Genomic DNA, 13,454 nt, shown 5'->3' with positions numbered 1-13,454 from the left:
CCGTATGGCGTCAAACGACTTGCAACTGCAATACAAAACCCAACTCATGCAACTCAATAATTGTTATAACTCAATTTAAGGCCACATTGGAAATAATTGATATTAATCATGATATAATAATAATGTCTCTCTCGATTTAAACGTCAATGAAATTACATCATGTGCTAAAAACATGTGAAAGCAATCAATTACATTTTCCCCACATAAATAAACACATTTCTGTACAAATATAAATATTACATCAAAAAGTTTTCAGGCACAAATTGTATACTGCATATTTGACCAATGTGGAGATATCGGAGCTGAAATGGACTTCTCAACTCAACGGAAGAGATTGGGAAAAATGTATCAAAGTATGCACACACGTAAAATAAAGTTCATCACAAAATATAAACTTTACACGAATAAACAAAAATCACGTTAAAACGACCGCCCACTCAAATATAACAAATTAATTTTAACTTGTGCCAGCCACCTTCATCATTTCAACTTCAGAGGTATTGCTCAAATCTAAAGCAGTTATTCAACCATCGTAGGACATACTGACCAACTTGTCAATAATTGAAAAAAAAAGGATTTGTCCTAAAATCAAAAACCTCAAACTGTCTGCTGACACGGACGGGCTGAAGAATTTGTTACTCCGCCGTGAAACGTTCATTTCAAGTTAATTACAAATAGAGTCCACAAAAATTACATAACCCAAGTATGTTAACGAGTGGAAATACGGCTGATCATTCATCAACATGCAAGATGTTGTAAGGCATTTTATAAAACATCGTTTAGTTGCATGATGGTTAACGTCTAAATATATGGCAATTATTTGAAACGAAATCATCGCCTGATACTAACTAAACTGAACTAAAGTAGACAATGAAAAAAGAAAACCATTATAAAAAACTTTGACTGCCAGGCAAATAAAATAATAATATTATTAGTAAAAATAGATTTCAGTATTTGAGAAATGACATGACAGTAGTGCAAAAAATGAATGAAGATGAATTGAACCAATTATAAATTATCAAAAAGACTGGAAAATAAATGAAATTGCTAGTAACAATAGAAATTCTAATAATAAATTTGAATTTCTCGTTGAATTGATTGGTTGACATCTGATCAGGTGACGAGTTTGAATCTTCCGTCCAACAAACCATCCGACCAATCAGTGAAGTGAATGAATGGCGACGCGAATTCTTCAAACATCTGAAGTCGGCAGGTTTTCTTGCTGGTGCTCGTGATCTCTTGTCTGCTGTTGTGTGGTCGAGAACACGATGGTCACCAGATGCAATTAAAAACAAACAAACAACCACGTACAAACGCATACTAATACACACACAGACACACATCACCACGGCTTTCGTACGGATGAAGATACACATTTTTTTTCTTTTTTTCTCACGCATATAAAGTTCTAAACACAACAACAAAACATGAATGCGTGGATACAAACATAATAATGCACACACACACTTTCATTTTATATATTGAATAAACCAAAAAAGAGGGAATAAAAAGAAGGAAAGAAGTAAAAAGAGCAACCCGAACAACCTGCTTATCGATAGGAGCGACAGCAACTGCGCTGTTGGTGTTTGTGGCAGTCGTACAACCACTGGCGTAGAGGACATCTGGCGTTTTGTTGGAGAGGCTTTCCAGTTTGAAGTTCTGCAATGATTTGAGGTGCAGCGGGCAGACAAAATCATCACGCATTTCAGAAGTGCGTGGTCGAAATAAACCAATCTTCTTGCTGGGCTGTTCAATCAGTTGTTAGTTGTGCGTGGAGTTGTTGTGGTGTGTGGTAGTGGTTGTTGTGCGTGGGGTTGTTGTGGCGAGGTTGTGGTTGTTGTGATGTAGTTGTTGTGGTGAGGTGTGATTGTTGTGGTGTGTTTTTTATTTATTCTTTAAAAAATCAGACTCTGAGACGCGGAATCCGTCAGAGCAAGCAATTTGCTCTGACGGATTCAGACCATATCGAATCAAGCATTCATGCTTGTTTAAAGAATTATAAATGAGAAATGCAACCCTTTCTGGTGAAAAAGAACAGACGGGCTGAGAATGGAGAGATAGTTGGAAGGAAGCGTAGATGAAAGTAAGTACGATGGATGGCAGTATGAAATGAATGAATGAATAAAAGTATAAATGAAGGAAAGAAATGAAGGAAAGAAAAAATGAAAGGAAGGAAAGATAAACATTAGAAAGAAATAACCTTGACTTTTTGATTTGTTGAGAGTGGTATATAGTTGGCCTCATTCTCAACACTCCTCTTCATTTGTTGCACTTCACTGCCAACCAGAGATACAAAATGTGTCGTAAGATGGCGTCTTAGTAGCGTCTTGTTTGACGGGATGGACAGTATCGCCGCCAGAACATCGGCACTGAACCTCGGCTCCAGAACCTGGGCGGGCGGAAAAATAAATCCATTAATCAATCCATCAACCAATCCATTAAAAAATCCACCAATCAATCCACCAATCAATCCACCGATCAATCCATCAACAAACAATAAAAAAGTGGACGATCATTAATTAATTTGATCAGCCCAACTAAAAATGATTTTGAAGGAATTTTAAAATGAAAAACGAATAAGCGAACGCACGAAAGAAATGAATGAACAAACGAACGAAAGAATGAACTAGAGAAAAAAGAATGAATGAAAGGGAGGAAAGAGAGCGAACCATCAATCCTCCGTGTACCCCGCTGCCTCTCAGGTTGGGTGAATATTCAGAGAGGTCGATGCTTCTCAGCCACTCCATCACCCTGTGGTTTGTCCAGGTGCAGACCTCATGCGGGCAGTTCTGCAGGACCATCTGCACGTTCCAAATATTCAGCGCACTCTTTATTCAATTATCATTTTGTTGTGATGCAAGAAGATGCGGGCGAGGCATTAAGCCCATACGCCCGACCCTCAAAAATGATGAAATAAAATAAACATTGAGCATACACCAGCACCTAAATTTGTACTCAAATACTTATTCTTGGGTACTTGCGAAGAATCTGCCGACATTTAAAGACGGCACACGCACCACTGTGGCACGCCAGTGGACAAGTCGCAATAAACTCATTTGAAATTCTACCGTTGCCTATGAAAACACACTATGATTGCAATTAATTCACAGGGTCAAATTACATATTCAATTACAATCATTATTATTTTAATAGTATAATGATATTAATTAATTAATTAATTATGGTTATTTGAATTGGGCAAACAAATGGTTGCATTCAAGTACTTATATTTTTCAGTACTCGATACTCAGACTAAAGTACAATTTCAAGTACTTAGCCCTGCCAGTTGAACACACCTCACGAGTACTTACGTCAACACTGGTATAGATAGTTGAGACAAGTGGCAAAAACTTGAAATAGAAACATAACAATCGGATCAACTTCAACAAAAAACTTATAAAGGAAATTTCCAGCCTAAATTTACTGATCTATACGTATTCATAGATTCTGTTTGATCTGATGGAATGTTGAGATATTTGAAGGAGGTATGTATGCAGAAGAGGAAGTGGCGACAACCTCCTCATTGGATGCTGGCCTCCTCTTCAGGGCCTGCGCGTCGAAGTTGTGGTGTCTGAGGACCTGGATGCCGCATTTGAAGCTCATATGATGCATCAAGCTCATCACCTTCAAGTTCTGCAGGTCCTCCTGCTCATTCATTTGTGCGTTCGAATATTTTTTCATCTAATCAAAAATTAAAACATATTTTATATCTATTCAATTCATAATTCATTCATTCATTCATTTCTTCATTCAGCTATTCAAATAATTGTACGATTATTCAGCAAAATATTTTTTAAGCAATAGTAATTTTTTATGTGGTAAATATAGAAGAAAATGAAACACAGATAGTCAGATGGCAAGACTGAAACAGATGAAATAACAATCGAACAAAAGAACAACGAGATACAGAGATACACAGAGAAACGAAGAGACAGACACAAAAAGAAAGAGAAAAACAAAGGAAGACATAGAAAGACAGAGACAGAGAGAGAGAGAGAGAGAGAGAAAGAGAGAGAGAGAGAGAGAGAGAGAGAGAGAGAGAGAGAGAAGAATGGACCGAGAAATACTCATGAAGCAACAAACATTCGTGAGATAGTTGATCATGCAGCCGTCAATACGAGCATCCAAGAACTGATCTTTATACTGCGGCAGTCCTATGTCGTCGAGCCACTCTGCATGTTCACGCGATGGCATCATGATGAGGTAACGAGCAATAAGGGTGAAGTGGTGATGATAATATATGAAAATATGAATTTATAATCTCCATCACTTTTTATTTTCATTAAATTTTACTTTTGCCAGCCTTGTAGCATTTTCTCATGGAATTTTGTTGTCAGTCAAAATTTCGTTCAGCTATAATTACCCCGTACAGATGAACATCTCAACCATTTTCATCGTGATATCAACTCGACGACAATCACCATCAGCTCACTCACTTTGCACCCAGTTGTGGTCGAGGGAGATGACGGGAGAGGTGGGGTCAGATGTGATGACCTGCATCGCCAGTTGCAACTTCTTCCTGTGGAATGCATTCTTCATGCCCAACTCCTTCAAATAGATTCATACATGAACAATAGAAACACGTCACAACACGCATCATCGTGCAATACACACACACACACACGCACACACACGAAAGTGGCACATATGTTCGTTCAAACACCTTCTCGAGATCATGCGAGGTAGCAGTGAGGAGCTGCTCTCCTGATTTGAGCCATCTTTTGCACTCCCCAGCGTAACAACTCAATCCCATGCCATGCATCCACAGTGCTATCCTATCCGCATCCCAACTGCTGAATGAATTCTTGTCCATCGAGTTTTTCAATCTTTTAAGTGAATATATATATATTCAAATGTGAAAAAATGCTAAAAAAAATAATTTTTCATATGTGAAAGTGAATTACGTAGAACGTTCGCGGACCACAAATAAAATGGCCGCAACTTGCCTGCCTCTGTCTGAAGCAGTCCACTCAAATCCAAATATTTCATTTATTCTACCATAGGAGATGTTTAATGATTAGGTCGAGGTACGTGACGAGAATTAAATTTTGTAAAGAACAAATTAAATCGAACTCAATGGTGAAACTCGACCGCGTTGATAAGAATAGAACGCAACATGTAAATGAAACTGAAACGCACGTAAAGTTCCAACTGACAACTTAGTGTATTCATGTGAAAAATTAATGAAATCAGTTAATCAAATACGGTTAAGGATATTAGCATCTAACTCAAAATTAATCCTATTGTTGTTGGTGTTCCATCCCAATCTTGGCCCAGCAGTTGACCTCAACGCTGACCTTTTGAACTCTTCCATCTTTCCATCAAACTCCTGTGAATTGCTCCTCCTTAACCTAGAACAAACGAATAAAATATCCTTCATTAATTTTCAGTCGGTGAGTCCTTTACTTCTTCATTCACTTCTCAATAGTCCGAAAATTTGACACTTGGGAACCCATATCAGAAAATTAATTAAGTAATTAATCAGTCAACTAGAGCATAAATTATGTTAATGAGAGAATATGTGAACCTATGAAATAGCCTCTTGATGGTTTTAGCTGTTGATGATTTCTTCTTATCTTGTTCCTGATTGGTTGGCTGGTTTTGCATGGCCTTGAACTCTTGGGCAAGTTCGTCCTTCAACGTCTCGTCTCCATTCGCGCCGCTGTTATTGTTGCTCATACCTACATCATCATCATCACCACCATCAACATTGGACCATCTGATTGTCGTAACTATCTTAATTATATCTTAATTAGCAGACATTAACATCGACCGAGAAATTTTTGTTTCAAATCAAAATGTGTTAGAGTTGCATGCACGTACAAGCAGCAATCACGAACGTTTTCATTACGTAGGCATGTTTTAACGCATGTTCGCTTGCGTATGCACGTTTCTACATAATACTTTTTACAGAAATTGATGAAGCGGCATTAATTCAATTTGTATCAGATTTAAAATAATTCGTTGAGTCTTGCGAAAGATGTGAAAAGATTTTAAACTAGGTTTGAGACTAGTATAGGCAAGTAAATGAAGCCATAGCCACAAGTATCATAAGTTATAACATAAGATGCAACTGACTCCCAGAACCGGCTCCGGTCGGATTTTTGTTTTTAAATCTGGTACAGTCTTAATAAAAATACCCATGTTTCATGTATGCTTGGTAAAAATATATATTGCTATGTGCATGTGCGTCTGTGTGTGCTTTAACGAGAAAAGTAAAAATTAAATGTGCAAATTTATAGCAAACTGATGAAACATTAACGCCACTTAACATGCATAAAAATCAATGATGGAGAATATAATGAATGAATGAACGTGTGAATGAATGAACGTGTGAATGAATGAACGTGTGAATGAATGAACGTGTGAATGAATGAACGTGTGAATGAATGAACGTGTGAATGAATGAACGTGTGAATGAATGAACGTGTGAATGAATGAACGTGTGAATGAATGAACGTGTGAATGAATGAACGTGTGAATGAATGAACGTGTGAATGAATGAACGTGTGAATGAATGAACGTGTGAATGAATGAACGTGTGAATGAATGAACGTGTGAATGAATGAACGTGTGAATGAATGAACGTGTGAATGAATGAACGTGTGAATGAATGAACGTGTGAATGAATGAACGTGTGAATGAATGAACGTGTGAATGAATGAACGTGTGAATGAATGAACGTGTGAATGAATGAACGTGTGAATGAATGAATGAACGTGTGAATGAATGAAAAATTATAAGCCAATCAAAACATTAAAGTTAAATTAAGCTGAATATTCAGGTGACAATTGTAGAACGATTAATAAAAATGTTGACGATCATTCTCATCATCATCATCACCACATCACCAGCATTCATCATCGTCGTCGTCATCGTGATTGCTTGCTATCAAACAATTACCGGAGAAATTGAAAACTTGAATCATGCATACGAGGCTACTGACTACTTTCTGAAAAAATATTACCACCAGAAATAAATCTGAAGTTGATTTGTCTCATGCGGACTGAAAAGTATGAGGCGTGTGAAATGGGTGAGGCTTGAAAAGTAAAATAGGTGATGCCAAGACTGAATTGAAAGCCTGGATGGAGAGCACGACGCGGTACATGAAGGAAGCAGCACGACATTAATCAAGCGTTGCATGTATAATATAATGATAGTTGCTCAAATAAATAATATTAAAAGCTGGTGAACTGCGTATCATTCTGAAGCACGAGATAGATAGATAGAATAGATAGCTATGTAGGCAGGTGATAGACGAGCATCACACGAATATTTGAACATGATCCATTGTTAGCATAACAAACGTGTTAACAGACTGCATGACAAGCCTTCCCTTCAAAATATATGACCTAACCTAAAAATCTTCTCGAGAAGTCGACCTTAGTACTTGACCTACTTTTAAAAAATAATTCTTTTGCTGATTCCTTCTGCTTAAATTGAACACCAACATCATAATTATAATCAGCAACAACAGAAGAAGGATCGGCATTACGATTGGCACCATCACCAGGAGCGACTACAGTATTAGTAGTGAGGGGGTTGTGAATGTTTTGAAGGGATGACGGGGAGGGCGATGATGTAGATTTCATTGCTGTGTGATTGCAAATATATGGGTAATCTTTCGGTAACGTACCAGATGCTGGACTGCTTGCTGTTGTAGTTGTATTTGTGTTGTTGTTGCCGTTGACAACCGTTGGCAAGAGCAGAAGTTGCCTTTTGCTTGCTGGTGGTGTCTGCAAGGAAAATAAAATATGAAAAAATGTCGATATTGTGTTGTGCTACAGCTGCACGCTAGCCACACTGTGGTTGTCTACTGCAGTGCTCCGCAAACTTTCGGTCGTCCGTCCGGTGTTCAATTTATTTAAGAGGCATGACGCCGACCACCAGCAGACGAATCGCGCAAGAACTCGCGTACACGCACGCACTCATTTTATTCAGAATAAAATAACAACCATTCAGCATTTTAAAATGAAAATTGTTACGTGCGACGAATGAGCTAGCTTCTTTTTAATGATTTCCTAGAAGCGCAGTTGAGATGGGGACAGTGCCACACGTGGCGATGATCAGACATCCACTGATACAAACATTTTCTGTACCTGGTTGGTCTTCATCACAGACGTGCATGAAAAACAAATCTCACGTAAATAGGTGGCGGCAAACGAAACAGTTGCTATTGGGCTCTGTCTGTGAGCTCTGGATATTCTGATCTGACGCTGATCAAGAAATAAGCGAATGAAGATGTGCTTTCGAACCGCATTTTCAATCGTTGCATTAAGCTCCAAACAATTATTGATTTTCAATCTAACGGTCAAATCATCTTCAATTTAACAAAATAATTCCACTCCAGCCGGATAAAATTGTATTTTTATTTTCAGACGGACAATAATACGATTGGAATATAAAATTATAAATGAACTAACCTAGCTTTAATTTTATATTACATTGAAAATATTTTAATTAATTGCAGGATAATTCATTTCGTCCAACTAAAGAACAACAAATAATATGCTATCTTAAAAACTTTTACACTTTCACGCCGGTTTGAAACATTTAAGAATTCCAATCGTGTGTTCAAGGAGCCGATGCCGTTCAGCTCGACCAAACCACTTAACTTGAGACGATGGGTTCCTTCAGCGTTCGCACTCCTTCCCACACTCGTCTCATCATCTAACCACGTGTTTTTAAAGCAGCTGACCACTTCCGCGTACAGGCCTACTATACTCATCTCACTCATTGAAACTGGTTAGTTATTATAAAAGCATACTTGTCTGGCGTATTTAAAAATGTGCTCTCAAACTGCTGACCTATCCCATCAGTACTATTCAATCAATTTTTCTTTGCATGGCTGATCAAGTCCAAGCTAGAATTTCGTTAATTAATTTTCAACACTTCTGGTAACTGGCAGCGAACTGACACCACTCTGCGGAGCACTGATCTGCTGTTATTGTGTGCTGCAGCAGCTGCTGCTTGGATTTGTTGTTAGTTAATGACACGTAATGTTGCGATGTTGTAATATTGCGATGTTGTAATATTATAATGTTGCGATGTTGTAATGTTGCGTCTGATACCTTAAGTTCGTGACCTCCAATGTTGGTGTAACTGTTGGAAGAGAGTGATGATGATGATGGTTTGACAGGACTGGGCAGTGCTGATAATGATGCCGATGTGGTTGTTGCATCTGTTCCTGAAGAAGAAAAGAAAATGTTGGTGTGGTTGTTGCTTGCAGTCGTGATGATGATATCGCTGCTGCTATTGATGACGATGTTGGTGGTGATGATGACGATGTTGGTGGTGATGATGACGATAGTAAAAAACGGTGGTGAGATGAATTACGATGTTTATAAAAAAAAATTATTACGCTGCTGCTGCTGATGATGATGACTATGAAGTGATGAAGATGATGAAGAGATGATGATGATGGAGTGATGAAGATGACGATGACAGTTAAGGCGGCAACTAACGAGACCACAACAATGTGTGATGAATCAATTCGTTTACTTGGAGTGCTTGCAGCGGTAGGGAATGCATGATGGATGGATGAGGAGGAAGAGGGAGAAGGAACGCCAGCGTCCAGTCCGCATTCCAACAATACTGCCACCACAAACATCACATTACAGAACATAACGTAACATCACGTCATAATACAACACAACACAAGCAATTGCATTACATAAAACTTAATCATTCGTATACATTCAACTTTGAATCAAGCAGCACGAGAGGGTCGGTCAGTTGAGCATGGTCATGCACAATCATCATCATCCTCATCATCATCATCCTCATCATCATCACCACCACCTGAAAATACAACACGCAAAAACGATAATGATGTTGCTAGGTTCACCTATCGGTTATTGTTTATTGCGTGATTTGAATGATTTGATGAAAGTGAACGAGAGGTGAGTGACTGACCATTGTCTGCATGGAGGCAGGCAACCTTCTGATGCAACAGTCTGTACTTCCGCAGCTGCTCCGACATCTCATCTATCTTTGCATTCTGATATTTGCATTTCCATATTATAACATTTCTCCATTTTTGTCTTTGTTATTTATTCATCATCAAACAATCACTTTTTTTTTTATTAAATTTGATGTTTACTGAATTTTCTTATGGGCATCATCTTCACCATCATCATCATCATCTTCTTCACCATCATTATCTTCACCATCATCATCATCTTCACCATCATCATCTTCCTCATCATCATCTTCTTCACCATCATCGTCATCCTTCCACACCTTTTCTTCATTGGTTGTCATCAAGTTTTCCATGGCTGCCTTCAGCTTTTCAACATCGAGATCTGTGTGCGCGTGTGCGTGCATGTGTGTGTGTGTGTGTGTAAACCAGCAAATACATAAACTATAAATATACTATAAACACACACACACACACACACACACACACACGCAAACATGTATACATACATATTATAAGCGTTTAGATATAAATTATATAAATAAATAGCATTGTATTTTATTTAATATAGATATGTTATGTAAAGAACACAAGCCACTAGACACAAAAATTTATAGAAGACCAAAGCAGATGCCTACATAGCACACATGTCAAGCTTGTCTAGAGTTGACTAGCTGGAAAAACTTGACACATTTGGACCGTGCTGATTTTCTACCAGCATTGCACATAATGAGTTATTTAAATTTTAAGGACAAAAAAACACAGACAAAAGAAAAAGTGACAAAAAAATGAAGCACACACACACATGCAAGCATGCATAGAGACAGAAAAACAAAGAGACATACGCTTCTTTTTCAGCCTTTCTAGGGTCTGTTCTCTTTCTAATGTTCTCTCCTTCATTGGATCTGTGTGCATGTACAAGGTGTTCATAGCAAATTAGAAATATGATTAACACGATGGAGAGGTTGACAACGCTTTGCACATAATAATGAACAGTGGAAATGTTGCAAATAAATTGTGAAAAAACATACACGTAGTTTTTGAATAGTAGACAAAAAAATATCTATATGCTTATAAAACCAAGAAGGAAGACGAACGTGATTTATCAGGGGAGGCCATGTTCATCAATTTGTTTCGTAACTGGTTCAACTCGATCGTCTGGTCATTGGCAGTTGCCTGAAGCTCAGATAGTCGACTCTGTCGAAGACATTGATATCAATATCATCATAAAGTAAAGTAGACGATAATAAAGTAGAAGAGGAAAGAAGTTGAAGACCTCATAAATACTGATCTGTTGATCTTTTTCTTTCATCCTCTTCTCCAAGTTGCAGAGTTTGCTCTTCAGGTCGTTGTTCTCAATGATGAGTCGCTGTTCAACTGTGCAATGCCCGTCCATCTTGTCATCTGTGCTTGTTGTCGTGCTGCAAGGTCCTTTTCTATTGTTCCCGGTCCACATATCCTATGTACATTTATCATCACTCACTCACTCACTCATTCAGTCAACCCTTTAATAATTTAACCACAAAAATTATTTGCAAATTTCACATTTGTTAATCATTGAAATTCAATCATAATAACATTTTACATTTGTATTTGTGACACAAACATTAGAACACAACAAAAACTCATGTCTACACAATATCAGCCAATTTGTAGAATGAGCAATAAGTTTATTACCTCACGTGTTTTTATTTGTGTAGTTTGTTAGTATGAAATAAATATAAAAAAAATTATGAATAAACATCTACAATTGATTTGAAATTTATATACATAACATACCCAATATTCAACAACATAATTTCTTAGGCCAAAAAAAATTGACAAGTTAAAAATAAAACATTTATTTGTTTGGAGCTGCTCAAACACTAATTAAATAAGTAACATCATCCTTATCATCAAATTTATTAGGCCAGTAGGCAGAAAAAACTTACTTCTTACAACAGTTTTATTTAATTTTTTGAACAAAAATTAACTCCAATCACTTATTCATACTACTATACCAGCAATATCTGTACTTAATAAAACTCAGTCATAAACAGAGCAAGCCAGTGCTTTCCCATTAGTAGAGACTAGACTAGAAAATTACTAACATAAATTAATTTAATCTTAATGTTAATTGAACCTTGCAAATCTATTCTACTTGCAATCAGTCGGTCAAACTTATTTCAAATTAAAAAATCAAATTGAAATAAGAAATCCGCCTAACTAACCAGATCAGCAGCATGAAAATTATTCAGAACCACCAATTATGAAATATTATTTTTTATTATAATTATATTAGAATATCTTTTTCAGTCTCTTCTTTATTTTATTTCCTTCTCTGAGAAAGTTTCTCACAATTTAAAAAAATCAACTGTTTTCTTTTCCCTAAAGCCCAAGAAGTTCCTTTTTCTTAAATTTATGATTTTTTATTAATTATTATTGCTATTGGTATTGGTGTTTACACTTGCTTGTTTTGTTTGCTTGAGTTTGTTTAATTGATCGATTTGGTTTTTGATATGAATTATTATGATTAAAAGAATATCATATTATAATCATATCAATCAAATTCGAGATAATAAAATATAATAATATGAAAAAATATGTAATCAAATCAAATGGTCTCTCTTTTCTTTTCTTTCTTGTTGTACTCTTGTTTGCAATTTTTTGCAAAACTTAATTTTTGAAAGGCACGTGAAAGCAATCGAAACTAAAAACAAAATGGAAAATTAATTTTCAGCGTCAGGCAGAAAAAAGTTTCCGGCAAGTTATCTCCTTACTTTGAACGCTTTTAAAAACTAAAAAAACAAACTAAAATAAACAAAAAAGATTAAAAAAATGGCGACTGCAGAGATGGGTAATAAATAAAAAAAGCGAGCGCTTCACACCAAGGATAATTTTACATACGGATAAACCGACAATCGTATACACCAGACCAACCAGATGAATGCAGCAATTTTACATAACTGATTAATAACATTAATTAAGCCATTATCGACCTCTCGTTTAGAATAATATAATGACAAACACTGATATAATAATGTAGGCTGGCGAGGCGCTATATAATGTTGGCTGATGACTCAAAAACTTTATGCAGTTCATTCATCTTACAAAGTCAGTAAGTTCTACAAAAATTTGCGAAGCTATTCATGAATGAATGGATGAATGGGTGAACGAATAGATGGATGGATGAATGAATGGATGAATAATTTATAAAACAAATGAATGAATGAATGGATGGATGAGCGAATGAACGAACGAATGAATGTATCATTAATGAATGGACTAACAACCAAATAAGTGAAAAGATGAATGGATGGAGGAAACGACTGAAAACGAATGATAATTGAAAAACCAAAATTAAATCAACGAAATTCATAGTTTTGAAATGAACCCAACCTCGCAATCTTTCTTTGACATACAACTGAACAAGTACATTCTATATATTTTATATTAAATTTATTTGTTTATTAAATAATTTGCATTTATTTTCATTAATTCATTATTTAATCTGTTTTCAATGCTTCGCCTATCTGCCTCTATCTCTATCATCCAT

At 36.4% G+C, this 13,454-nt stretch overlaps 1 protein-coding gene across 1 annotated transcript; it reads right to left on the bottom strand.

The window, feature by feature from the left end:
• Positions 1–57: 57 nt before the first annotated feature.
• On the bottom strand, positions 58–13,452 carry HELRODRAFT_116792 (hypothetical protein). Its single transcript, XM_009012267.1, has 19 exons — positions 13,298–13,452; positions 11,196–11,378; positions 11,017–11,116; positions 10,765–10,824; positions 10,243–10,304; positions 9,916–10,000; positions 9,502–9,594; positions 9,072–9,187; positions 7,637–7,736; positions 5,528–5,681; positions 5,229–5,351; positions 4,664–4,826; positions 4,437–4,548; positions 4,084–4,172; positions 3,517–3,645; positions 2,670–2,801; positions 2,201–2,389; positions 1,546–1,746; positions 58–1,249 (listed from the first exon to the last, which is right to left on the bottom strand). Exons 1-19 carry the CDS (start codon positions 13,334–13,336, stop codon positions 1,193–1,195), a joined length of 2,187 nt encoding a protein of 728 aa, XP_009010515.1. The 5' UTR covers positions 13,337–13,452; the 3' UTR covers positions 58–1,192.
• Between the last annotated feature and the right edge of the window lie 2 nt (positions 13,453–13,454).

This window comes from Helobdella robusta (assembly GCF_000326865.2).
Source record: "Helobdella robusta unplaced genomic scaffold HELROscaffold_102, whole genome shotgun sequence".
Classification (NCBI taxonomy): domain Eukaryota; kingdom Metazoa; phylum Annelida; class Clitellata; order Rhynchobdellida; family Glossiphoniidae; genus Helobdella; species Helobdella robusta.
The sequence above is the reverse complement of the archived record's forward strand: the minus strand, read 5'-3'. Positions and strand labels throughout refer to the sequence as shown.